Raw genomic sequence first — 26,046 nt, forward strand, 5'->3', positions numbered from 1 at the left:
AATGGGGCAGAGGGAAGAGAACTGGTGATAAGACTGAAACTGTAACAGGATGTGGGATGGGAAAACTATAAATGGCTGAACAAATACATTGGAACTGAGAACCATTCACATAGAGAAGCTGACTGCAGGCGCATGTGAGAAAAGTTGGCCTGAGAGGAAGCAAGAAACTAGCTGGGCAAAAGTTGAAAATGGACATTGAGAATAAACCAGTTGGAATCTACTAAGTATGGAGGCATCTGGTGGCTGAGTCCAGACATGGAGAAAAGCTGAACAAAGAGCTTGGAATTGATAGCTCAGGCTGGCAGAGAAAGGAAAGTACAGTGGGAGTGAGTGGGAAAAAATGGAAGAGGGAATGTCTAAAGAAGAAATCTAAAATAATGTTTCTGAAAGCAGACACCCAAAACTCAGAAAGTTAGGTAAATCTAACAGAACCCAAACTGATTTGTATACGCAAATGCCCTCCTCAGCACCCAAACATTCTTCACTTTGCATAAGGCAGAGGAATCGAAGCATTCTGCACATAGGCACCAGTGGTCAAAGGGCTTCTCATACCTTGAGCACTGCTGCTCTACTGCTGGGGAGTTAGAACAGAAGCTCAGAGGGAGGCCTTAAAGCACAGAAACTGCATTCCTTCCTACCACAAAGCCGCTTCCCCAATCCTTTGCATAACCTTGGTCTCCCCAATACCTCCTCCCACCCTTCTTTCTCCTCCTCCACCTCCTGCTAACCCTTATCTGCTCTACCACATCCTCATTCCCCTCCTGTCCATAGACTGCTCTGCTCATTCTCACGTACTGCTTTGGCTCCCCAAAAGCAAAAAGTAACACTGTGGGGAACTAAAGGCATGAAGGAGGAGGATGTGGCTGGATAAGTGGAGAGAATGGAAAGAAACACAGAATGGAAAGAAAGTTGCCCTGAAAAATCTGATCTACTAGGCCTGCTTCAAGTAGGGGGTTGGATGGGGTGACCTCTGAACATCCCTTCCAACCCAGGTTGCTCTGTGATCCTGTGGGCTGGTGTGAGGTGTTGGGCTAAGGCAGCCACGGATGAGTTATGAGTGAGGAAATAAGAAAGAGTATCTCAGCCTACTGCTGTTTCCGTGTTCTTTGCAAGAAGTTCACATTCCCCAGCTCTTGGAATAGGACTCTAATTATTTGATTTATATACAGACCTCTCTAATAGCACAGGCTTAGCTGAGCCAACTGAATTGCAACATGCACATTTATTAGAGAAGAAAGGTGAAACTTGGTGAAGTTTTAGCTATTGTTACAGCTGCTTTAAAGAGCAAACTCTTTGTCTACTTGACTGTAATATTTTATTGGGTTCATTACAGTAGCATTTTTATTACAAGCACTACATTTTTTATGTTTTAGGTATATGGGTATGCAAAACCATGTAAATCTGATTTGAGTATTTCTTAGAACAAGGAAAGGTGGTGAGACAGCAAGTTAACACACAAAATAAATTAGAAATAAATGCAAATTCTTGGAGTTGGCACCACAGTGAATGTCATATCAGTGTCTTTCCTATCCTTAATCCATAAATTTTGAATACACAAGTGTGGGATTTCCATTGAGAACATACTGTTCTGGACATTCTCAAAGGAAAAATGAGCATTGTGTTGTCATCAGTAATAAAGTCTTTGCTACGAATTTACAATGTCCAGCTAGAGTACAAGGAAAATTTCGAGCAACAATATAAATAGACTGAATTGAACTGTCATGTGTTATATGTACTAGTTATGAAGCTGGCACTATGGTTTGAATTAAGCTCGATGATTATGAAGGGAATTTTGTTGTGTGGAGATTCGAATGAGGGAGGAAAAAAATAGAAGTGGAAGAAGGGCAAAGAGATTGATACAAATAGAAAAAGTAAACTAAGGCAAAAGGCTTACTGAGGAAAAGAAACTTGGCAATGTATAGAGCCTAAGTCCTGTTGTAATCACAGGTGAAGGCAAACACCGACTGTAAGACTCTGTCAGCGTATGAACCTTGAAATGAGGGTATAGAGAAAAAATTTCATGAAGGAGGAGACAAAAAACCTCCAGCAGATATATTAGGATGTGTGTAATGCATTTTTCAGGAAGTTTGGAGGATTCGATAAATGTGGGCTTTCAGGTAAAAATAAGTAATAGCACCTTTACTGGCAGTTCTGTCTGATGTAGGTGAGTAGTAGCTTATATCTAGAAATGTCTAAAACTCTCTTTGACAGAGTAGAATTTAAAAATACATGCCACCACTGTAAATTATTATAAACAGATTATCAGTATAGTCAGTGCAATTTTTCTACCTTTGATGCCTCTGATGTACAGCTAGAGGGAGTCTAAAATATTGTAGGAGCAGTTCAGTATTTTGAATTGAGCTCACTGATAGTTTCTTGAATAATCTTTCCACAAGAATTGATTAGGAACCACTCAGCAGCTAATAAAGCCAGTTTTTAAAGCAGGCTGCAAAGGGCCAAATAAAAGTTGAATATCTGGCTGTAGTATGAATACTTGCCTTGAAAGAGGATTGATAATCTCTAACAGCAGCAGGCTGCAAAATGTTCCAATGAACTTGTGCTAATCATGGGTCACCTCTCCTAATAATGACCCCACTGGCCTTTTCTGAGCACGTCTGCCTGTCTAGTACTTGGCTATCTTCAGAGAAAATGGAATGCTTGCTCCTCTGTAATTTTGCAGAACCTGTGATTTTGTCACATTCATTTTGGTATTTTTGTCTAAAACAGCTGAAGAGCTTCTGCTTGCATGTGCAACTGAATGGCGATAATTCAGCTTGATTAGACAGCCTAGTATCCCGAGCAGCTGGATTGTATGGCAGACAAACAGTACTCTGGCAGAGAAGCATCATCATTTGGTCTCCTTCACAGCTGCAACACATGATTATTCACTCTTTATGCCACAGATGAAAAACCTAACCAGAAACAGATGGGGAGCAAATATTTTTAGAAACAGTATTTCAAAACATTAACAAGAGGAAGAGAAAAAGTTTTCAGCTTTGGAGATAAAATTTTAAATTTAAAAAAAATTTCTTCTTATAGTATATTCAATATTACTTCAAAAAATATTTTAATTACGAATAATACTGTTCCCCCAAATATTTTTCTCATATTCTTCTATTTCCATGTTTCTTGTGGTCAAAACCAGTGTAAAATGCAAATTCTTTAACTCAAGTGCAAGCAGTTGCTCTAAATTAACATTTTCTAGTAATGCACAGTGCTCAAATAGCTAGTTTAAAGGTTCTTGTTGTTTCTGTTTGAATGCTTATTTTAATTTTATATTATTTCCCTAGCATCTAATTGGATTTTATGCAAGACTTGCTAGGGAAATGGAAAAATAGATCTCATAGATCTTAGGAAGCTTTTTGGTAAGCTTGAAATGGCTTTTCCGATATCCTAATCATCTCCACAATTAACTCACCAGTTGGCTCTTTTCAGTTATCACAGTTTTCCTCCAAGAGGAAATGATCCTTCTCCTCCAACTTACAGTGTCAGAGAAGGATCAGTTCTGCTTTGGAAGCTGTCTTTGTGATAAAGATATTTTTATGAAGAGAAGAATTATTACTCTATTTTCCTGAATATCAAGTCTGCAAGTCTGATGAATGCAAATGTCTTTAATCTCTTTTTAATTCCAAGCCAGTGGTGGAGAGTCATCATCAGTACCAAGCAGAGAAGTCTTGAGTTTCTAGCTGAGCAAGAAGGAACTTTAATTGTGTCAGTGTTGGGTGTTGTTCTAGTCTTCTGAGAGCTGCCTTCAATGTCTTCAGCCTCCATCCTAAAATTTCAGTATGGATGCAGATGGAGTTATATGAATCTAATTTAGTGAGTATTACATTATGTCCTACAGAAAGCAAATCCTTCCAGCACAATTTTAGAAACAAAATGTCTTCTTAATTTGTTTTATAGCTTTGACTTACCCTAAACCTAAGTGGATGAAAAATATTTGACATGATCTTCAAAGAACAGTGACTAAAAGTACGATTACAAGATTTTTAAAAGTATGAAGGGTAACTCTCTGCTAATTTTTGGCACTGACTGATGTATTTATCGTGTTCATGAACTGGGAAGAAGAATTGGGAAGTAGTACTTTGTGATGTTTTTTAAGCAGGAGCTTCTTTCTGTTTGGCTCCAAAGAGACACTGTAGGCCGTGATGTCACCAGACTTTTCACTTCCACAGTGAGATTGTTAGTGTAGATAACACCGACTATGTTTAGATTTAATTTTGAGAATTCAGGTCTGTAAGAAGCTCATCACTTTCAACTATTTCTGGTTTCAGTGAGGAGCAAGCTCTGAAAAATTTCAAGTTATTTAGTGATATTTGGCATGTTGTACTGCATTTCAATATTGTTAAAAAACTCCTTCTCTTCATTCTCAATCTGCCTTATTTCACAGTATCAATCGTGGGAAAGTCATGATGATATTTCCTGATTTTTGAGTGATTGAAACAGTTGAGATATGTTAAATAATGCTAAAACTTAAAATTCTAATTTTCTTACTGTTGGTTGAATTCGGATTTAATTTCTGTGTTTAGATGTACTGGGTAAATTTACCATGGTGTCTCAGATATTGAATTGTTTTTTATTTTGCATTTTGAGTGTTATCTATACAGTGCAGTTGTTATTAGTTACTATTAATTGTTTTACAGTAGGGATTAAAATCCACAGTTAAAATCTTGAAACTTGAATTCTTGTACTTGAATTCTGCAAAGATAGGATTAAATACAACTTATTTCCAATAAAGATTCATAAGCTAGAATCAAGGTATCACTGTGGGGGAAAGCAAGAAGAAAGAACATGAGCAGGAAAATAAGTGAAACCACAGAAGAACATGGTTAATTATTATATCCTAAACAGGATGGAAGTATAAATGCAATTCTTGGTATATATGACCAGAAAAAGTTCAACTGGCAGTGTTTCGTTTGCACAGGAAAAAATAGTGAGAAATATATATATGTGTATATATATAGATGTATTTTTCAATTTCCTTCAGTACTGTAGTCCCTTTCACAGTAATGCATTTCACCCGTTATATTTGTTACTGAGTTTGACACCACTGACGATGTTTCCAGATAAATTAAGAAGTAGCTACAGATGGGTAAGGCCCTATGACCCAGTGCACCTTTTGTTCAGACACCACACAGGAGCTGTGTCTGCATAACTGAATGTGTGACGCTTGTTTGTGAAGTAGTCATTTATTATGCAAACATCAAAACTTCATTATATCTAATTTTATTAAATATGTACATGTTATTACTATTTAAAAGAACGAGTATCATTCCAAGATCTGCAAACTTCTCTCTAGCTCTGAGAGCTGCGGCAGAGCCTGTATTAATGCTAGTTTAAAAGCTGGAAGCTAACGCGGTGTCACTGTGAGTGACACAGCACCACCTCTGGAGGCAAAACTTCATCGGCTGTATTCTTTAGTTGCAACACAATCAAAAAAAAGATCTTTCCTGACAACAATATATTTGTACATTGTTTAAATTTCCCAACTCTGTCCAACTTGGAGGATGGAAGCAAAGAATTCTGTCATGATTAGGATTCTCAGATGCTGAAGAAGGGAATTCGTACCAGAAACATCTGATGATAAAGGCTGTTTAAAGGCAGAGAATGGGGCACAGGAAGCAAAGAGAAAGATGCGTCCATCTCCTCTGCTGGTGTCCAGCCAGGAGCTCTTAATATTTTTCTTGCTCAGGGTCCCATGGCCTCAGTGAGGATAATGCTTCCTATCAGTGGCCCCCCTTCCCATCACCTCTCCACTAAACTGGTAGGTCAGCTTCTTCTTAACTTTCTTGACTTCCCCTGTCTTGCCATAGTTTCTCAAAGCCCGTGCCATCTTCTGGTAGGTCATTTTCTTGCGATTGCCTTTCTGGATGCCCCAGCGATGCGCCAATGCTTCTTTGTGTTTGGAGGAGAACTGGAAAGTACCTTTTTCCTTGTCCACCCACCAAATGCTGTCCTTCATGTCCCCACTGCGAAGAAGGTCCAGAAGGAACTGATACAGACGTATCTTTTTCTTGCTGCCTGTGTGAAAGTCAAAGAAGAAAGCCAGTGGATCATTAGTATTTGTGTGTAGTTCCTGGTGAAACAGCAGAATGCACCTAAGTGTTCCAGCTAGCTTGGGAGAGACTAACTTCTTCAGTTTGCAGCATTTGTAACAGTAGACAACGTAACACTGTGAGGACATATTGTGGATTGATGTACCAAGAAGAAAAAACAAGAATAAGTAATTCCAAAGGCTAAACTTCCAAAATTAATTTGCTAATTTGAAGCTAATTGAAATACATTGCTAATTCAAAACTAATCTAAACCTAATTTTGGCAGGTTATACAGAATGTGACTCTCAGGTACTGAGCAAAGAGAGATAAATATTTTTTTTAAATTGGTTCTTCCTTGACCTTCTTGTCTTGGTTTTCCCAGCTGTTAATATAAATTGGAGTAGAAATGGCAACAGCCATTTCCATTCGGGAAGCCCCAACAGACAAAGCCGGAGGAGGGAGGTGAGTACCTAAAGAAATGAGGTTTGAGATAGTTATGATTGTGAAAGATTCAGAGGACAGGAGAGTGCAAGGAGTCAGGGAAATAAAAGCTTTGGCAGTGGCATAAAATACTAGCACAGCAGTTCTACAGTTTTATTCATTATCATCATGGTAATGTAACAGCTACTCAGTTCATAGCTTGACAAAATCCTTCTGTTTTCACTGACCTGTTTCTCCATGCATAATTCCAGGCCCAGGGTCCACACCATCATTCTCCCCATCTGATACCTCCAATGGGGGGCTCTGCCTCTCTATGTCCTCCTCGTCAGAACTGGGCTGAGGTGGAGAGGAGTACTGTAGGCACATCCGGGGCAAATATGACACCTTTTGGAGAACAGAGTAGTAGAGGGAGAAGGCAATGATAGAGAGTAGGGCATCAAAATTAAAAAAGGAAATGTAATGAAAAGAGTCACAGAGAAAAGGGGGAAGAAAGTAAGAGGTATGGGAAAATGTTTACTGTAATACTGAGTGACTTAGTTGTTAACATTTATAGTAGATGCCATCCTATTAAGAAGCACTTTCAGATAACAGTCACCACTTACACATGTACAATGCACCTTTACAAGACAGAAGGATGAATAACATTGTGAATGTCAGAACTTTCCCATACCTTATATCCTGTGCAAGTAACACTGCCCCTCTTCCCCCACATCTCCCCAAAGCTTGCTTTCTTCCTAATAAGTTTCTGATCCCGGTTGTCTATCCCCAGAGTGAAACTGCTTTTCAGAACAACTTTTTTTCTAAAACAGACCATCTGGAGCTAAATTTGAAAGAGATGAACAATACTGCCCTATCATGGCTGGCTTTGGCTCTGTTGTCCTCTTCCTTTTTCAGGCACAGTACCTTCTGACGTCAGCGAAATCCTATGGGACTGCATCCAAATTTAGAGTTGGGATTATACTGGTCCATCGGCTTTCTGTCTTAAATTTCCCCCATGAGGAGGGGAATAGCCTTAACACTAAGATAAGGGATACATCATATCAGCCCATATTCTCTTTTCCCAAATGGCTATCTGAAAATTCCCCATTAGGGGGGATTTCTCATCTGCAAAACTAGCAAGCTAGTTTTTGTGTTAAATTCTCTTGCCCTTATATAGAGATGTTGTCAGAAGCAGTGTGGAATATACCTCAGCTCTGTAAATTCTCAGTTGTGGTCTGGTTTGCTAGGAAACATGACCAGTTGCCACAAATTATTGCATCTTCTTATTTAATAATGAGAAACATATCAGTCTGAGGGGCAGGGAGTAAGAACCCAATTCCTACTTTAAAAAAACCCAACCAACATCCCCCCAAACCCAGCAGCATATCTTATGTAGCTTTCATGAAATGGGACAGATGAACGTCCTTGAAAGTGAGCTCCTTTTGAACTGCTCTTCTCCTTCCCCAGGAAAGGATGTTTTGAGCCTGATGCCCTTCCTGGGACAACTCAGACACTGAAGCGGGCAGTGGGTGTTCATGAGTCACACCACCCACCGCGTGCTGGGCTTTGCCGAGTGGTGCTTTTCGGATGAGTTTTGCACCACCTTAAAATGTCCCAATAAGGCGTGTGCAGAGGGCTGGTTTGGGGCACAGCAGCCGGCAGTTAATGAGTTGGCAGATTGGCTGGAGCCGATCTGGCAGGAAGGGCAGGATTGGGCAAGAGTGCGTGTAAGCTTCCTGTCAGATCCCCAAGAGCGAAACTTCAGCCCTCACCACAGGCACCTTTAGCTTTTTACAGTTAAGAAAGCTGCAGCCTCCGGGGTAGGAAGGAAGGGAGAGACTTTGCCATGGGGGAAGGGGAATGAGAAGGTGGGACAGAGTCTTACAGGGGAGGGGAACAGAGATTGGTGCCCCTGCAGAGAAAAAGGCTGTGGAAACTTGGAGTGTTTTGGGAGGTCGTGTGGGAGTAAGGAACCTCTTCTCTGGGGCTGGAGTGGGACAGTGGGAGAGTGGGAGGGGACATGGAGTCTTTGAAGCAGAGGTGGTTGCAGAGGCCAGCCTGGGCAGTTGAGTGAGCTTTCCCCATGCTGTCCCCACTTTCCCTGACTGTTCTGTCTTTTCTTACACTTCCTTTGCACCTGAAACTCAGCAAGGCCAATACAGTGTCACGCAGTTTTGGGACAGAGTTACAGAGTCACAGAGGACCGGCCAGTGTGCTATAAAGAGCCAGGTTACTAACACTGTTCTGGAGGGAGAAAACTTAAGGAACTACTAGCTACTTTCCATTTTCTGATGTTTTCTCAGGGTCTGTGGCACTCACGTGTGATTTTCCTCTTTCTAAAGTTCTTCTCAGTTTTCCAACCTTTTATTTCATCCTCCCTTCCGAATGAATATTTTTTTCTTATTTTATTATTTGTGAGGCCCCTGTTGGCAGGCTAACAAAACTTTTAAACAAATCTTGCTCATGAACAGGTTAAACTTCAAATTTGATTTCACAAAGTAATGTGATATTAACAGACAATTAAAGAAATGTCTTTGCTTGTTCTTCCTTTATTGCAAACAGTAACTCTGATATTGCAGGACAGGCACGCTAGTTAGAAACTAGCAAATTCAGAGGAGGATTAAAACTTACTTCCTGCTTCTGTTTCTTTGCCTGGGACTGTGACTGAGACACACCAGAAGCTGAACTTCAGAGCATGCCAAGTACTATTTGCATGAGCTATTCTAGGAATAAAAGTAAAGTAAAAAGCCAAAGATCCCCTGCTGGTAAGGAAAAGGAGGGTAGTGGTGAATTCTGCATACTAACATCTTCTGCAGCTTGGTATGGGGAGGGGCAGAGAGAGAACAATGCTCTTTATCAGAAGTTGTAACAAAATTAGTTCCCTGCCTTTCATCCTGAAATGAAAGGCCATAGCTGAGTAGAATGAAGGGGGATAAGCAGAAGTGCCCTCTCTTGTTTTTCAGCTGTCCTTCTGAAGACATTCCTAAAGGGGCTCATTTTCATCCTTTGCCTTTGGCCAGAGGTAATGGTTGGTCATTAGGTATTAGCAGTTGCAATGAGCAACTGAAACAGCTTGAAGCTTCCCACAGACTGCTGTTCCATTAAGCATTTTTTATATTTGTAACTTTCTGTTCCTAATTCTTTGTTTGTATCGACATCTTATATTCTATTCCTGATTTTTTTATGGCTTGCAGTTTCCTGTTTTCAGTGTTAACTTACTCATTCTATTTTTTCTCTTCTTTCTTTTTGATTAACACAGTATTAACATACAATTTCAGTTTGCTTTGAACAGAGAAACCCTAAATGATAACCCCATGCATGTGGTTTTTCTCACCAAGTTTCAGCAAGGCCACTGTTACATGCAGCACTGTAATCAGCAAATGCTCTTTTCTCTGACTTCAATTCTACTCTGTCATTTTATTTAGGACATTTCATGTATATTGGGAAACTCTTTAGCGCAAGAACTCCCAGCTTTCTTACTGCTTTCAGTAATGACTTTAGGGCATAGTCTTGTAGGATCAAGAGTGATTTCCACACCTACTGTGCTTAGTATCTTTGCAGTATGATGGAACACCTTATAATTCCAGCTTCAGTGAGAATTCACTGGTGCTTTGGGGACTATCTTTACTGCATAGTGGAGTATCTTTTTTTTACAGGGAAATGCCTGGCTTCATGTAAAATCTGAGCAAAGACAAGACAGTGTGCTTTGGCTTGTGACTTGTTTACTCCCAGAGAGAAGCACAAGTATGTTCTCCTCAGCCTGTGGTAGAAATTACCAGTGACTTGTCTTTGTTAGCATTTCTCATACAAGTCATGTAAAAATGTCAGGGTTCCTTGGAAATATTTAAAACCTTACTACTACTTCAAAGCTCAGAATTCTTAAGAGTCATGGGTACCCTCGCTATGATGATACAAAGCTTCTCAGGTCCAGTTCATCTGCAGGATTGCAAACCAGTTGATTTTCATTCCAAATGAAACAAAAATTAGAAACTCCAAACACCTCCACAAAATGCAGTTCTCTTTTTAGACAGTGTGAGGAGCGTGACTTCTCATTATCCAGGTAAAAAGAATGTTTAAAATACATTTGTCCTGAGAATGAAGAGCTTTACATGCCCTAAGAACCTGAGTAATTCTTTTCAGCAATCTCTTTCACTTAACAATTTGCATTCCCTAATGCACTATTTTCTTTACCATTAATTATCATCTGAAATTCTGAGCAGGGGCTGGTAACCGCACCTGGTGGTTGAGTCCGATGTGTGTGGTTGGGATTGCAGAATCCAAGACATGCATTTGCTCAATCTCCATGTGCCTGTAGAGCTGCTGCAGCTGGGGAGGCTGCACACTCTGCAGTTCTGTGAAATGGTTGTCTCCAAAGGTCTCAAACTCACTGTGCATGTGGTGTGGATGATATTCCCAATAATGATCTAAAGAAAGTTTAAGAAAATTGTCTGTCATTGCAAGATTAAAAAACATGGCATTTACCTGGCTTTCTTTGGTTCTTACCCCTGTCACTGCTCTTTCTGCCCTCTCCAAACCACTCCTGTTGACCTGTCTGTCTCTGCTGACAATCTGTATAGATCCCTGTAAAGTTTCTTTTCCTGATCTCATAAATTCCTGTGGCTGGGAAGTAATACTTAGGCCACTTTAAGTAGGACAATACTCTCAGATAGTGAGATGGATTTCCATGATAATTTAACACAAGATGCAAAAGATGTTAATGCTGGCACCTTTCTCAAGAAGAGACCATGACAAGTTTCAAAACATTGTCGTTCTTGAGACAAATTCTACTGATCTTCATACTGTCATATTCTTATTACACTCCTTATGGAAATGAGGAGGTGGAAAAAATGTTAAGATTATTCGGCAGCTATCTTTAGTCTTTATTTTACTCTGCTAGCAAAATCTCAGGAATGCTGCAGGAAAGGCACTTTTCTAGATATTTCCTGTAATCCTGTGTTGCTGTATCACACATTTTGAAGTACCAATACTAGAGAATAAAAGGAGAAACGTGGAAATCTGGTGTACACTGTTTACAGGAAGGCTAAATTCTAATGCAGACTCCTTCTCCACCTTTTTATCTCTTTAGTACATTTGAAATTTCTGTGATAATTTGGATTTTTTTCAAAAACATAAAGAAGTACTTAAATAACCACTATCCTGTTTCCTGATTAATTTATCCTTGAAATCCATATCATTTTCAGTTTTAGATTTCTGGCTTTTTTAGTTCCACATAAGCCTTCAAGTTTTTAGAATGTCATATTTGCTGCTCAAAATTGAAAATTTTCTACAAGAAGTGTGAAGTATTGCTAATTCTATTTCTCTTATACAATAGCTGCATACATAATTTTGCACATATTTATGTGCAGCCTGTTTTTAAAATCAGTGTCAACACTATGTCCTCTGCTCTGACTGAACTCAGAACTAATCTTCCAGATTTTACCTTTTCGTGCATCATTTTATGCATGGCCAAGATTTCTTTATGATATTCTGTGTACCAGTTCTAATTTATATATTACAATTCCAAGTTTTCTTCCTTTGTACTATTATAAATCATTTCTGTCCTGCCCTTCACATGTTTTTCACGTTTTGCTGTCATGTACTTTTACAATCTACTTCTAATTATCACTTAACCCAGCTTCAGCTCTCAGTCTTTCAGTGTAAATTAGTATAATCACCCCCCTATTCACACTTGTACACCTCTCCAAGCTCCCTCCCAACTGTTGACATCCATTCAATAACAGAATTGAACATGTTCCTCTAAATGTAGTTAAATTTATAGAGGAACAATTGTCTAGTTCTGCAATATAATGTTATTGTGCATGACATTATCAGGATACTAATGTGCTATGAATATTTTTCCTAAATATCAAATTTGTTCCTTTTCTCATCTTCTGTCTCCTCATCCTTCCCCATTTATGTTTCAAACAGTTAAGTGTAATAACACTGAGGATTTGAAATCCAGGAGAATGACTTTGAATGTGGCTTCCTTTAGAGTTAACTCAGTGAATGTAATACCAAACATAGTTGTACTTGAGAAACTGTAAGGTCCTTTAGCTGCCTTTGTTCTCAGGCCTGTAGAAATTTATTTGGAGGCTCTATCACACCCTTTGTGACACCAGCACTTACTTTTTTGTCCTTTCTGCTTTTCTGATTCACGAATAAACCTCATCACTGCATGTGGAAGGGGTGGAAATGTGCTTATAAAAGCATCCAGGGACCTGCTGCATTACTTTGTCACTTATTTGCTTTGTTGTATGGCACTTTCTGTGGGCTATGTATGGATTTTATAGCCCTAAGACAATTACAATGCACAGTAGCGCTTCTTCATGTTGCAGTTCAAGACAAAGATTTCAGTTTCTAGGGTAAAAAAGTGGGGTTAATGGGTGCAAAGTACCCAGGTATTTTAACATCCACATCTACTTCAACCCAGGAAACAGCAGAGTGTGTGAGTTGAAATCCAAAGGTTATCTAAGGCTGTGTCGTGGTAGGAAGCTTTGAGCACTTTCAGTGTGAAACCTTTCCGTTTAGCTGGAAGACTGAGCCACACTAACTCTTGTTTTCTCTGGGTTAAATGACTGCAGATTTCTTTAAGTAGAGCTAACCACTGAGGTCCCATGTACCATGGGCAGCCCTGCATATTAAATTGTTGAGAATACATTGCAGGAGTAATCTAAACTCTTGTTCCTTAGAACAATCTGGCTCTTCTTGCTGTGTGGAAGGTGCTCCGTTGGAGGGCAATGTGTATTCCCAAAGAGCCCTTGTCATTGATAATCTACAACAGCAAATGACATCAATGCATAATTAGGAGGATGACAAAGCCCAGGAAAAAGTCTCTGAGGTGTGAATGGCAGGTCTTCAGCTGTGGAATGTCTTACTAGTAGAAAACATGGTGGCCAAGAGAGAACAAAGAACCTTTCCAACATGCAAAGCCATGAGTATCTGTGCACCCTCTAGGTGGCCTACTTTTGATTCTTTTAAAATACTTTTTAATCAGCAGTCATGTTTTTATACTTCAAGATACCTCTTCGTTTTTTGGAGCCTATGACAAGGTTACTGTTGTTCCAGAACAGTTTTAACTTTTCCCTTGGCAGATTAATTAACCTATGGAACACTATTTATGCATATTCATGCTAATAACTAATTATTAATTATAATATTAATTACTAAAGTCCTTTTTGATGGAATTAGATGCTGCTGTAAAAAGACAGTAATAAAATAATACTATTAGCACAGCATATAGGATTTAAAGTAATGACATAATGGTATTACACTACAAAAAAATCTATGTCAGAAATTACTTCAACACAAACTTATGTCCAAACATTCAAGTTGTTATAGGGACCAAAGTCCTTATTCTTTCTAAATTATCTATAATTTCCCAGTGATGCTTAGGAAAAACAAATTGGTTTAGTAACATTAGAAGAGAAATTACAAATCTGTCTCCACAAGCCCTTCTGCAGTTAACCATCCTGGCTAAGTTATTGCACATGAAAATTAAAAGAGAAATATCTAAATATCTGTGTCTGCAGATATTAGAGTTACCAGAAAATTTACTTCTGTGCTCTTTGTTAGTGTTATGTCAGTAACACATAGCAATTATGTTCTTTTCTCTAAAACATGAAGGTGGAAGGAAGAAAAAAGACAGGAGAGAAAAATTCTAGAAATGGAAAGTGCCTGTTCTTTGAGTAAAGGAAAATGTCATTAAAAGCCAAGTTATAGCTACACAATGGAGTCATTATGAGAAATTTCATGTGAAGTGAAAGAGGATGTGAAAAAAATTCTCTCTTACAGAGACATGGAGATCATGTTTGTTTTGGTCTTGTATGTAGTGAAAGGTTAGGGGAAGGACAATCATGAACTCTGAACTCCCTCCCATGAACGAGAGGATGTTAGCCTGTTGGGAAGCCATAGCTGACCTAAAGCCATTGTGTTAATATTCACCATGGAGCTAGGTTCTAACTCCACAAGTGAGAAAACATGACCAAACTTTTTCATACACCTTCTCACCACTGTAAATTGCTTTGCTCCTGTTTTAATAGGTGAAAAATGGTAGAACCAGCAGTTGGAATATGAAACAAGCTCAAGGAAGGTATTTATAATAAAAGTGGAGCAACGGGCTAAATCTGCATTATGTATGCAGTGCAAAGCTGTGCAGAAATTCATGAGCCAGCTATTGATCTGGAAATGTGACAGCTCTGTCAGCACAGTGCTCTGCCCTGGCTGAGGAGACAGCTGCTGGCATGGATGCACTTGGGAGGTCTGGCTTAATGGCTCTGGCTAGTTCTGCTCTGGGCTGGGCAGATTTTCCAACACATGTTGAACTAGGAGAGGGTTTCTTTCACAGCTCCACACTGCATAGCTTACAAGTCGCACTGTGTTTTGCATATCTGAAAAAACAAGTCAAGGAAAAAACCCATAGGGAAAATGAGAAAAATATTGAAGGACATTGGAAACTCAATGTCTTGATCAGATACTGCAGAAACACTTGAGAAGAGTACTGTAGTCCTGGGCAGAGTGTCAGTCTTATCTAAAACAATATTAGAATCTCATTAGCTCTCACTTTACAAACTTCATGACTTTAATAATGCCAAATATTCAAAAACCTGTGAGTCAGGCCCCATCAATTCATGAGAATAACTTTGAAGGGAAGGGATTTTTTAATGAAGTTTGGAATTCTTTCTTTTTTTTCATATAGGATTTAAGATGGAGATCCACCTGTTTGGACTTTCTTCCACTTCTATGTGGGCTAATAAAATCAAAGGTGAGATTCTTAAATGATCGTGTTACTCCAGGATGTAGGACAAAAATAAAATCCCAGATCATGAAATCTAGTGAGTTCCATAAGGCTAGGAATGAAGCAAACAAGGGTCAGCACTCAGCTTCATACAGAAAGTGATTTTTACTAAACTTATAATGTTTGGTAGTAACATAGAGACAAAGCTGCAGTGGAATTAGGTAATTACTAAGATTGCATTAGTGTTACAAAATATGCTGTGTTACACTTACAGACTTACAAGCTCAGGGTAGGGTGATGGACTAATACATGATCACTTGAAGCAGCTTCTGTCCTGCGTGACTGTGTCTCTCTGTTTATTACAGTTTTTAAAACATAGATACACTGCAGTACAGAAAATAATCCCACAATGCATCACATTGTGGTTTTGCTTGTTAAAATCAGTGTTAACTTGTTGGAAATTATTTCCTACATATTACTCACTAGTGGCACAGATCTACAGCTTTTGATGTGGACTTTACTGCCTATTTGTGTAAATATGGAGTAAGGGTTTCCTTCAGCATTATATTTGAGGAAAAGGTGACAGTAATGCATGTAGCACAGATCTACAGATTAAGACATTGCCATCTCCCTTTCACAAAATTAATTTGCTAGCAGTGAGAGAGAGGTAGTCTGACACTTGAGGAAAATTTCCTATTTCTTTAGCAGTCCCTTGTCAGCAAAATCAGAAGTATTATTCTGTCTAGAGGCATCTATTTGCATTAACTGGCAGTTTTGAGGTGCATATTGGTACTGAGTAGGCCTGAAAAATTATTTTTATGTATTGTGAGGGATCTCCCTGTACCCCAAGCTGAACTTCTCTCTCACAGTTCTGTTCTTACTTCTTCTTTTTTTTTCCCCTAGCTAATCAGGTTCTTGTCTCTTTCACTGCTGTCACGGCAGTACCTTTTTTTATTCCTTTCCCCCTCCATTTTTCAATCATTGTGCTTTTATCCAATTTGTTCTGAACACTTAGTACATATTTCTAAACGTAGTTTGTGGCATCCTTTTCCTGCTCTTCTGCATGGCTCTTCTAAAGACCCTATACTTCTGTCATGTAAACAAAATGAAAGCCAAAGTTGTTTTTTTCAATATTTGTAGGAAAGAAGGAAACTGCTATAACTTGTTGTTTTCACTCTCCATCTGTATTCTTTGGTTGTTCACTGCTCTTTTGGACTGTGAGCAATTCAGGACAGCACAGGGCACATTTGATATTTATACACAAGCAACTACATTACAGGTGCTTTCCTAAATAAAAATCTGACTGAAATGTGCAGGTTGGGTTTAAGTTGTGTCTTCCATAAGCACTTATGTTAGGAATTAAAAATATGGTTTTAAGCTCTTTAGGACAAGTGTAGCACAACTTTAGGAACAGACAAATTTCTGTTTAAAGTGGATGTTTAGGTACTGCTTAGGCTATAACCCATACAGGTGACTATCCAGTTTTTGTTGTGTTCATTTTGATGAGTAAAATCATGTTATTGATTTGAGAAATGTAGCTTAGGAACAGTCTTTCAACAGAAAAATGGGCAGTAAACCAGATGGGGTGATAAAATTATGAAAGATAAAGGGATGTTTTTGTGTGAGGTAGCCTGGACTTAATGACAGAAAAGATATTTCCAAGTGCTTTTTCCTACATGATATCTTTTATATTTATTGTTTAATTGTCACCATTGCCTTTTGAGATAATCAGTGTTATCCGGTTTTATGAGTGTGCAAACAGGTACGGGGTATAATGTAAAAACCCCGAATTTCCATGTGGAATTTGCTGGGTATGATTAATGAGACTTGACAGATGCCGTGAGATAACTTATAAAAACTGAATTAATTCTTTGTCTCCAGGTGTTAAGAATATCATAGGTGTTTCCTGAATGCAATGTAGAGAACAAATTTAGATAGAAATCTCTTTCAGCTAAATGCTCAGAGTGATCTTACTCTGTAACTCACTGCTCTTTAAGATAGCTTCTGTTGCCACAGACAAAACAGTGCTGTGCTATGAAAAGTTCATGTCTTAAATTATAACAGCAATGGATCTAGTTGCTGTATCAGTGGGAGTCTTTCAGGGAAACTCCAGGATCTGCAGGGACTGCCACCAGTAACACAGTAGAACGGTGCTTTTCCTTCCTGAGTCAATATTGACTCTGGTATTTCCAGGGTGGTGTTGCTGGATTATTGTATTGCACAGGAGATGAAATTCACAAAGCAAGACTCTCGCCTCTGCGTTGATTTAGAGTCCAGTGCCCAGACAACATTAAAATATAGACACCAAAGCTTTGAAATTACATACATAAATTGAAGTAATAAATAATCATATAGCATTTTTACATTGAGTTATGTTTACATACAAACAGCTACAAGGAAGTTTTACATAGATTTAGAGAGAGGAAGTACTTGGGTGTACTGCAGGAAGAGTGAAAGTTGTTAGGTGTGGCAGCATGCAATAGAGAGCAAAAGAAAGAGAAAAATACGTGGAGTTGAAGAAGGCTAAATACCAAATAAACCTAATTGAAATAAAAGCACAAATAGATTATCTAGGACCTAAGTCAAATAGGAATTGAACATGGGAACGTAAGAGGAGGAGTAGTGTTGCAAATCCATGTTCTCAAAAAGTTGAGAAGCAAGCTGAATGCTTTTGATCTGCAGAGGAAAATAAAAACACAGTAAAGATAATGAAGGATAGAGATAATGATATACACATTTCTGGAAGCTCCTTGCATCATACAGTGCTTTTTAAAATGCTCCTTCAGAGAAACCATGTTGCAGTTGCTGGGTTGGAACAGTGCCATTAAGCAGAATAAAATAATGTTCATTTCTGATTTGAAAATATGTGCCTATACATTATAGATCACAGCAGCAGATTTGTTGTTTTCTTGTATGTCCTAAATCTATTTCCTGTGGTATCCCATGAGACTTTATGCTCCAAGGAGATATTTTTTGACTTACCACCATGACTCTCTCCATCACTGTTGAGATACTGGTAATAGTCATGGGGCTGTCGGTAGAGGTCTGACTCATAGGATACCATATCTTCAGAGGGCTGTACAAAGAAGAGGAATTTTTAGAACTGTAAGTTTACACAAATCCTTTCCAAATTATTCATATAGTTAGTGAAGGGCTGATGCCAACCCATTTTATATTGCCTAGGGAAAGAAAGGGGAGACTTCAAGTTATTATTGAATCAGCAGAAATAAATGGCGTGACACCGGACACTGATTTGGAGGAAAAAAGAGTAATCCCAGTGGAAAAGAGACCCAGTCTGTGTAGCAGAACTTGTCCTGTTGTAATACACAAATCCCTTGCATCCCATACTCCAGCCTTCTGAGGATACTGCTTTAGAGCTGTTGTGGATATCAGGCACAAGTAAAGGTGAAATATTTTCTTTGGTAATAACAGACATTTTCTTTTCTTGACGATGATGATGATGATTCTCACAATGCAAAAGAGAAAGCAGAAACTTGTCTTGCCTAAACATATTATTCTGATTGTTTCTACAAGGTCTGACTAAATGGTGGCAGTCTGTGCGAGGGTAGTGACATTGACAGAGGGCATAAAACCATTTTCTTTCTCAGTTTCTGTCCAAGATGAACTCTGAACGTTTGCTGCTTCAAATCAACGACACAGGGCTTTTAGATATACACAGTGAAGACTTTAAAAGTCCAAATGTGGGGCAAATAGTGAGTTGTGACCTGTTGGATGCTTAGCTGTAGAATTTAAGTCCTCTTTATCTTCCAAAAACAGGTGACATAGGGTAACTTGCCTACTTCTCTTCCTCCTCAGGCCTAGTATTCCAATGCAAATACTGATTAAGATCTTATGTGGTTGCAATAAAGGTTGTTTATTATTAGTTGTGCACAATCTTGTTGCTTCATTTAATGTTCGTTCTTCTTCATTTCCAGAATGAAGACTTAGAGAAAGATGGTGTTTCTCATGGGGTTTTGTTAAACCTTAGTCCAGTTAAGTTTGTTACAGTATTTCCTTCCAATGTGAACAAATTCTTGCATTGTCAACAGCAAAGGAGAACTCAACCACCTTTCTTAGCTTTTTTTGGAAAGGAAATTATTTCTAGTATTTCTAGGTATTAACAGAAACATTTTAATTCTATTAATGACTCCATCATAACAAACTTTGAACAACAAATATTTAAAATAACACGATAACTTACATGATGGGCATATTTTTTGCGTTCATATTTCATATGCCTATTTCTATGTCACAAATTCTTTCTCTCCTTCCATGAACCTGTCACATTTTTGGAATATCTGCATTTTGTAAGTTTATGCTGTGATGACAGCATGACAGAAATACAGAAGAGCTTCTTTTTTTCTTACTCCTCTAGACTGCTTGAGAACATGAAACCTAAGGTAGCAGCTGCCACTAAAAACCAGATGGAGGTGGTAGATAAGCAGCTAGCAAAAGGAAAGGACTTTTTTTTCCCTGGTTTCTTTAATTCTTCTGGTTAACTCCTTCAGCTCATTCTGTTGGAATTTGGGGATTTAAAGATTGTCCCTTTCTGAGGATTAAGATGTTAGAGCACATACAAAAAAACCCCCAACAAAACACTTTCAGCAATTACTTTGTACCTTGGTAAATCCTTAGTAGCAGCCACGTGCTGTATTAGTGTATCATTAAATTGCACTGGGAAGATTGTCCAAAATTTCGTGACTTTCAGCACATACACAATCTGGGAATCAGATCCATGGAATATTCAAAGCCTCGGGAGAAAATCCATCACATGGCTACAAGCTCCAAAGATAATCATTGGTGGTGGATAATTGCTTTGGGGAAATCTTGAGAAGATGATAACACACAATAAAGGCTATCTAAGGGAAAGACTAAGGAAAAGGGACAAATCATCATTCAATTGCATGTGCAGCAGGAATACCAGTGAAGGGAGTCTTCTCTGGTCTCCAGAGCTGTACTGTAGGTACAGTCTCCCTTTCCAAATCTATGTGATTCCAATAGAATTGCCCTTTATCCACACAGAGATATAATGGGAAGTATAATCTATTTTCCAGATTTCAGGGGGGTGGTCAAAGAAGACAGTACAGCATGCATTCTCTCTGATGTTTCTGCTTTTTTGCTATGTATTTTCTTGGTGTTCTCTCTGTGGTTATGTGTATTTACTCATCTTCATTCCTTCGACTTTTAGTGTACTCTGATCTCTGACAAGAAAAAGTCATGAGACTGTATTTTGCTTTCTTCAGTATAAAGTTCTGAATGGAATATCTACTTTTCATTATCTTTGCAAATTAGTGCATCCCACTCCCTCATTTCCTTTCCCTAAATATATGCTTCCTATTAAACATATAAACTTATGTCTTCATATTCAGAATTGTAAATTATTATAATTTATAGTATAAATTAAAAACTAAATTTATAATTTATATTATAAATTACTGTAATTCAAAGGAAATATGTTGTGAAAGGGGAAACATCAACATCTAAATGGGAAAGGCATATCATACTAGTTGGGAAAAACAGAGGTTAAAAAGTCATATAAACTTATATTGTTTGAAAGAAGAATCTCTGTTTCTTCTTATCTAAAATACTAGAAACTGATAGACATTATTTAAAAATCAATACCTAAATGCATTGAAGTTTTTAACTGGTAGCTATTTAGCCAAAAGTAAACAAGTTTTGAAAGAAATCAGTGTCCTGTCAATGTAGGTTTAATTTTCTAAAATTTCCACTGCTACAACAAAGCATCTATCACTCATATCTTTACAGAAGTATAGCTTGGCAGGAAGGCCAAGCATCAGTCCAAAAGTAGATAAACAATATGTATTTTAGGCATGGAAAAGAACACTTGACTTTTCCTAATTGTGCTTTTCCTTTGTTGTCTCTTCCCAATTTCCAAACTCCCCCACTTCAGACTAATACACATTTTCAGACAATTGTGTCTCACAGTCTGAGAGCTGAGAATGAAGTATTTTACCATTCAAAGCTACTTTCACAAGTTCAGATGCGTATTGAATGACCAGAGCTAAAGGAAGGTGTGTTAAATAGACTCTTAAAACAATGATTCCCTTAATATTTACAGATCTGACTGACTGCAGAGAGAGTTGGAGATACTGAACATCTAAAAACATCTGCTTTTACATAGGGCATTGGGGTACTATAAACTCTGTTTTGAAATTCTGGGGCTTAAAATCTCTTATTAGGGATTCTTGGAATTTTTGTCCTTGAATTTGTTTCCTGTGCAGTAATCCTTTTGATAAAAGACGTGTGTGTATATCCTTGTTAACTCATGCCAATCTGTTCCCACAAATGACTTGTAATGCCAGTGCTTTCTGTCTTGGTGTCTGATCTTCAAGGGCACAGTAACTAACATGGCAAGATGCATATTAAATATTTTAAAGTCTATTTATCATAAACTTAATCAGATGGTGTTTAAAGGAGATAGTACAGCATGTATTCTCTCTGATTATTCTATGGGAAGGTGGGATATTTCCCTCTATTTATTATGGAGGCTATTTTCAATAATCTGTTTTTAATTGCTTTCTGTTTTTTGGGGGGGCAGTTTGTTGTTTTGGTTTTTTTTAGAAAAGTTTCTTTAGAAACTTTTTCACTAATTAGAGAAAAGAGGTTTCACCATGTACTTCTGTTGCCTGTTGTGCCAATCTTTACCCACTTGCCCTGTCCTTCTCTGGAACGTCCCCACCCACACTCATTTCATCATCTCACTGACAGCACTTCCATGACACTGAACAGTTTTCTTGCTCCTGACAAAAAGCAAAGAATAGCCTATGTTTAATATTTAACTGATGTCAATAGCCATTTGTTCAATCGGTTGTTTCCATGTAAAAGAGTGACTGAAAGCTTTGTTAGGAACCATAGTTGTGGTATCTGCTTTCATGCACGCCATGAGGTGCAGCAAACTATCTAAAACCATATTCTACCCTCAAGGAAGAGGTCAACAAACAGTACTTTCTGTCACAGACTTTGATAAATTAAGAGTAGCCTCTGTCTTCCATCTTTGCCCTGAAACTCAAGGGAAAAGCCACAAAACCACTCAGAGAAAGCTCAGTTGGCATTGGTTAAGAGAGATACATTGAACACAACAGAATAGCAGTCTGAAAATCTTGTTACTCCCCAAGACTTTGTCAGATGATTCCAGGAAATGGTAAATTCACTAAATGATGATCTTTTTGTTATCTTGATATAACTATTCACTGGCATGTGATTCAAAAATACTTCAGACAATTTCCAATGATGTGCTGCTGAGACAAGCTTTAAAGCCAAGATTAACTATATTTCCTTGGAAAAAAATTACAGTATAACTATTTTAGAAAAGATGAGTAAAAATACTAGCATGATTACTCATTGGGCTAGCCTCACTGGACCGTGTTGACAATGCAGTTATGTGGAACAGAGTACTTCTGTGGGGCATTTTTTCTCTCATGCAAAAGTACTTGATTCAAAGCTGTGATTTCTACAGGTGGCTACTTAGGGATTCATATATAACTGGAACCCTCTTTAGGCAAAAGTGTTTGAGTTAATTTTTTGACCCTTAAAATGACTAAATTCTATCATGCATTGGAAGATGCAGACCCAGTCTGCAGAACTTTTCCCCACAAAACTCCTAGTCTTCAGAGGAAGATGCAGTACTCCCAAACCATTTAAACAGTGTTTTCCAAGTGAAGGATAAGAGTTTCCTAGCAGAGGCAAGAGGAAGGCAGTTGCTGACCCACCCTCAACTGAACGGGGAGGGGTGGAGGAGGAAAGTGTTGCTGCAACTCTTGCCTAGAAACAGGCTCATGTGTCCCCACTGAAAAAGTCCCAGGAGACACAGACATGCAGGGCTCTAGCTGGCAGTGCTCAAAGTGCACTTAAAGCAATTTTGAAAGTACAAACCACAAAATTATTAATTTTTTGACAGTTTAATCACAAAAATAAAAAACGAATTGCCCTGTCAAGTGCTCCAGTAAGATATAATTGCATTTTCACAACCAGTTGTATCTCTCATCTGAACAGAGTTCAGACAGAATATCAACTGCAACACAAATTAGAATATGGGCCAAACTATATTATATTTTCAGTCCATTTATTCAACACATGTCCTGGAAGTCAATACTGAAAAAAGAAAAAAGTCCAGAAAACATAGCTATGAGTTAATGAATGGACAGAAGATTAACAATTGTGTTTTTTTGAATAGAGAGGCTGTTTCCTGGGGTAGCTAAGTTTGTGTTTCTTCTTATTTTTTTTAAGCCCAACAAGTAACATGTGGAGAAATCTCTATATACGTTTTTATTGTCTTGGTTTCTATTCAGATTTCTATTCTGTTGCACTTACAGTAGACCCACTGGGCAACTCCGTGTGTTTAAGAAAAAGAAAAATGATTTTTAGGGTCTTCTCACCCTTTGGGTAGATAGGTGATTTCAGGGACACTGATGATAAACTGAGATAATAAAGGGTCTCCCTCAAAAAGAAGACAAATACTTTCAGTCATCATGAATTCTGAACATGACAGGAATTCAGAGGGCCATCTCTCTGGATGGAAGATAAGAAATGTCTTCAGTCTTTATTAAATGGGACAAGACAAAAGCAAAATTTGATACAAGTTTTTGTTAAAGAACTCTTGGGCCTGCATTGTCTCCCTCTATTCTCTGACACATATATAGCAATTACTGTAAGCCATCTACCACATAAAAAGCCAAGCAAACCACCTTATCTGACACCTCTTCAGCTTCTACAAACTTCATGAAATCTAGTTAAGGCCCCTTGTACCCATCCTGCTTAGAGATTTCCCATTAAGGTCGGTTTCTGAACAACAGGTTAGTGACATTATTTTCTTCACAAATAATAATTTTTGAACTCGGCATACAATAAATTACAGCAGTGCAACAATGCTTCAGAGTTAAGGAAAGGATAGACCTGTCCCATAAGCACACAGAAAAATTTATATCTTAGAGGAAACATTGAAAGACCCAAATAAGGGCTGTAGGTTTTTTTCCCCATTTGCCAAATGCTTTTTCATAGTAAATGAATTCAAGAGAACTCAGTTCAAGAAAAGATTAAGTTAAAAACTAAAATGCCATAATTGCAAAGAACACACAGAGTCCTAAAATCTGCAATATATAAAATCAGCATTCAACAACTCTTCTGTCACAGACTGGTAGACAGTTAAATACATAAACTATGTCAGAGACTTCAGATGATTAAGAATTACAGTCTGAAGAAAGACGGCTTTTATATCACGTAGGCGGCACTGAAGAAAAGAGATTTACTGACTTGCTATAAATGTACTGTACAAAAATACTGTACATTTAATCTCTGAAAACAAATGGAGATCAAAATCAGATACAAGTTTGGGGAGGAAATGTTAATTTCCCTTTCATTGCAGTGTTGTCACTAGTTTTATATATTGACCTAAGCCAAACTTCCTGGCATTACAGACCAAAACAGAGGTATTCTCAAATAATAAAACCTAGTTTAGTTTGCCTTTTGCTACTGAGCCCAATGATCCATATTAGAAATAAATCCATATACTCACAGGGGGAATAAGGGGAAATCCTTCCATTTTGCAAGCTTGCAACATTCAGCCAACTTCTGAGTGAATTTTTCTTAATTCAGTTTTCAAACATCCAGAATAACTGACTTGCAAAAAATCATATTAAAAAAAGGGGAAAAAAGGAAAAATAAAGAAAAAAGAAAAGAAAAAAAAAAGAAAAAAGAAGAGATCCTCGGACTCCGTAAAGTCCCTTGGCAGTGGTGGATCTCAGGATAGGAGGACCCTAACAAGTTTTCATCGTTTGCCCTTATAGGTTCTGAGGTGAACTTCTTCCCGAGTTGTATGCGAAGTTCCTGATTTTATCAAATGTCTGTAGAAGGCAGATAGCCCTTGGGTCTATCAGCGCGCTGTGACATCACACTTTAGCCAGTTTGCATAAATCTCATTTCAGGGAGCTGTGGCGCTGTAGCAGGAAGTCTGCCCCAGTCATGGACAGGTGCTTTGCTGTATAATCAGCAGCCCAGAGCCTGGGCCTGCTACCAACAAACAAGCATGTGGGTGCAGCACTCCGGGGAGGGCTGTGTGCTTCCCACTGTACATGAACTATAATGATGATGCTGCTCTCAGGTTTAATGATAGATCATAAAGACACAGTCCTGACAACTTCTGTGAGGCCAGAGCAGTGGCATAGACCTGCGTTAATAATAATCTTATGTTGAAATTACGTGGCAGTACCTAGCAGGTAGGAAAAAAAAGAGTATGCAGTTTCAAATACACAGCCCTAGGTTTATACAAAAGTTATGCCCATGAGACTTTCGTCATCAGCTTTGCACGAGAGTAAATGATTCAGTGAAAGATACTTTGTCCTCTTGTTTGTTTCTTGTGAACTCTTTTCTTTTATAATTCCTGCAAGGAGAAAGTAAGTGGGAGAAAGGAGAAAGTATTATATGTCCCTCATGATGACTTCCTTCAGGTCCTGAGTGCCTTTAGCCGTGCATAGAGAACAAGATTTATAGACTCCTATCTGAAGAGTCAGGTGCAGAAATACCTTGTAGAGATTTTGTGGTAGCTCTGCTCACTTGATGTTCTCCTCTCTCTTTATCCCACTGTTCTACTTCCATTTGGCTATGCTGAACAAATGCCTGTCATATGGAGGTTCTGGCAGTGACAGAAGCAAGTGGGGCACGGGGCAGGATGTAGGGGATGGCTACAAGGGGAGAATGCTCTCATTCTGCAAAATGCCTTCTTGCTTTGCAGTTAGTTATTAATGTCTTGGAAAAGTGAAGTTTCTTTGCCTGGTTTGTTCCCCTTCAGTCTATGCCCATGTGCCACAGGTTCTGCTTTTCAAAGCAGCCTGTTCACCACTC

General features: G+C 38.3%; 1 protein-coding gene across 1 annotated transcript; it reads right to left on the bottom strand.

Annotated features, from left to right (window-relative positions):
* Nucleotides 1–1,301: 1,301 nt before the first annotated feature.
* SPI1 (Spi-1 proto-oncogene) lies at nucleotides 1,302–25,071 on the bottom strand. Its single transcript, XM_032112544.1, has 5 exons — nucleotides 24,722–25,071; nucleotides 18,172–18,265; nucleotides 10,692–10,879; nucleotides 6,704–6,860; nucleotides 1,302–6,021 (listed from the first exon to the last, which is right to left on the bottom strand). Exons 1-5 carry the CDS (start codon nucleotides 24,764–24,766, stop codon nucleotides 5,705–5,707), a joined length of 801 nt encoding a protein of 266 aa, XP_031968435.1. The 5' UTR covers nucleotides 24,767–25,071; the 3' UTR covers nucleotides 1,302–5,704.
* Between the last annotated feature and the right edge of the window lie 975 nt (nucleotides 25,072–26,046).

Source organism: Corvus moneduloides, chromosome 6 (assembly GCF_009650955.1).
Source record: "Corvus moneduloides isolate bCorMon1 chromosome 6, bCorMon1.pri, whole genome shotgun sequence".
NCBI lineage: Eukaryota > Metazoa > Chordata > Aves > Passeriformes > Corvidae > Corvus > Corvus moneduloides.

Excerpts from the sequence above, each read along its gene's own strand:
- SPI1 (XM_032112544.1), bottom strand. The coding sequence starts at position 24,766 with ATGTTGCAAGCTTGCAAAATGGAAGGATTTCCCCTTATTCCCCCT. Across the intron at positions 18,266-24,721 it reads GATTTCCCCTTATTCCCCCT|CCCTCTGAAGATATGGTATC; the intron begins GTGAGTATATGG and ends TTCTTTGTACAG. Across the intron at positions 6,861-10,691 it reads ACATCGGACTCAACCACCAG|GTGTCATATTTGCCCCGGAT; the intron begins GTGCGGTTACCA and ends GTTCTCCAAAAG.